Below are 2058 nucleotides of genomic sequence, written 5' to 3' on the forward strand. Positions count from 1 at the left end.
ATGGCTCCTGGAAATGGCTCTTTTGTGACTGAATTCATTCTGTTTGGATTAACAGACCAACCAGATCTCCAACTCCCTCTATTCTTCCTGTTCCTAGGAATCTACATGGTCACTGTGCTGGGAAATTTGGGATTGATAACCCTAATTGCACTGAATTCACACTTACACACTCCCATGTACTTTTTCCTTTTTAACTTGTCTTTCATAGACCTGTGTTATTCTTCTGTATTTACACCCAAAATGCTGATTAACTTCATATCAAAGAAGAATATTATTTCTTACATGGGGTGCATGACTCAGCTCTACTTTTTCAGCTTTTTTATAATTTCTGAAATCTATGTGCTGACATCAATGGCCTATGACCGCTATGTGGCTATCTGTAAGCCACTTTTGTATAATGTTGCCATGTCCCCTAAAGTGTGCTTCAGCCTTATGTTTGGTTCATACTTGATGGCATTTTCTGGTGCCATGGCTCACACTGGATGCATGCTGAGACTGACCTTCTGTGATGCAAACATCATTAACCATTATTTCTGTGACATCCTCCCTCTGCTCGAGCTCTCCTGCACAAGTACCTACGTCAGTGAGCTGGAAGTGTTCATTGTAGTGGGCATCAATATCATCGTGCCCAGTCTCACCATCTTTGTCTCTTATGGTCTCATCCTCACCAACATCCTCCATATCAGCTCCACAGAGGGCAGGTCCAAAGCCTTCAGCACCTGCAGTTCGCACATCATTGCTGTTTCTCTCTTCTTTGGATCAGGGGCATTTATGTATCTCAAACCACCTTCTGCTGTGTCTATGGATGAGGGGAAAATCTCTTCTGTCTTTTACACCAATATGGTTCCTATGATGAACCCATTAATCTACAGCTTGAGGAACAAAGACGTTAAACTTGCTCTGAGAAAAACCCTGAGTAGGAGACAGTTTTAATTAGAACTGTGTGCATGAGTTACAGGACAGTGATGTTGAGTGTTTAATTTTAATGACAACCTTCTTACCATATTTTATTATCTTTTTTACCTAGTATCTTAAATTTGAGTCCTATTTGTATAATTTATTTCCATTTTTATATATTTTTCACTGTTTTCAAAACATGTGAAATCATGAATATATTATCTCTTTTCATTATCATTTTGAAATTATTTTTCCACTGGGAAAAGATGAATGGTCTCCAAATAGTGAATTACATAGCAGCAGACTGAAAACATATCACTAGGGTTGTTTTTACTTATCATCTTGCAATAAGAAGGATAAATAAGGATAAATACTCTGTTTCTACCCTTATCTTCCCATAGTTCACTTGGCAATAATGTATCTTCTTTAAATACCAGAGATTGATGGTTCTGAAAGTATCAAGGACAATCCATTTCCCATCCAAAAGCTTCTTTTGGCAAAGAGTTTTATTTTTCACCTTTGTAAGTCAAATTGGCACATAGCCAATCATCAAAATACATGTTTTGCATGGGTGGGAAAGTGAATCCAAAACTGAATAATGATTTACTTTAAGTCACACAGCTCTAGAAAGAAAAATTATAGACTAAGTTCTGATCATTCTGACTTCAAGTGTATTATTCTTCAGCATACTCTATACACTCTTGATTCTGTTATTCTATTTCAATGAGCATGAAATATAAGAAAGCATTCCTGATTTAAAGTTGATTCTCCTCTGTCTCAGAATGACATATGAATTTTTCTCAAGCTGGGTATTCCTTTCTTTTCTTTTTAGCAAAATCAGTTTGATTGTCTTTTGCTGCTGTTGTTGTCAGAAAGAGAAAGCCTTTTGAGCTCATATAGAGATGATTTGCTCAAAAAGGGAAATTACTATTTCTGCAATATTAAAAACCTGAATTTGGAATGCTTTCAAGGGTTTGTACTTCAGAACACAGGGCGTGAGCATTAAGGATACTCAGAAACATGTGATTATGTCAGGAATCAAGGAGAATATGATCAGTTAATAAGATGTCCCAGTGTGGGACATGGTCATGAGATTTAGGGACCCAGGCTTCCCTTGTGATTCAGTTGGTAAAGTATCTTCCTTCAATGTGGAAGACCTGG

At 37.1% G+C, this 2058-nt stretch overlaps 1 protein-coding gene across 1 annotated transcript; it reads left to right on the top strand.

Annotated features, from left to right (window-relative positions):
• LOC110129631 (olfactory receptor 8B8-like) lies at positions 1–933 on the top strand. Its single transcript, XM_020881108.2, has one exon. It carries the CDS (start codon positions 1–3, stop codon positions 931–933), a length of 933 nt encoding a protein of 310 aa, XP_020736767.2.
• Positions 934–2058: the final 1125 nt, after the last annotated feature.

The sequence above is a fragment of the Odocoileus virginianus genome, unplaced genomic scaffold (assembly GCF_023699985.2).
Source record: "Odocoileus virginianus isolate 20LAN1187 ecotype Illinois unplaced genomic scaffold, Ovbor_1.2 Unplaced_Scaffold_19, whole genome shotgun sequence".
NCBI classification, from domain to species: domain Eukaryota; kingdom Metazoa; phylum Chordata; class Mammalia; order Artiodactyla; family Cervidae; genus Odocoileus; species Odocoileus virginianus.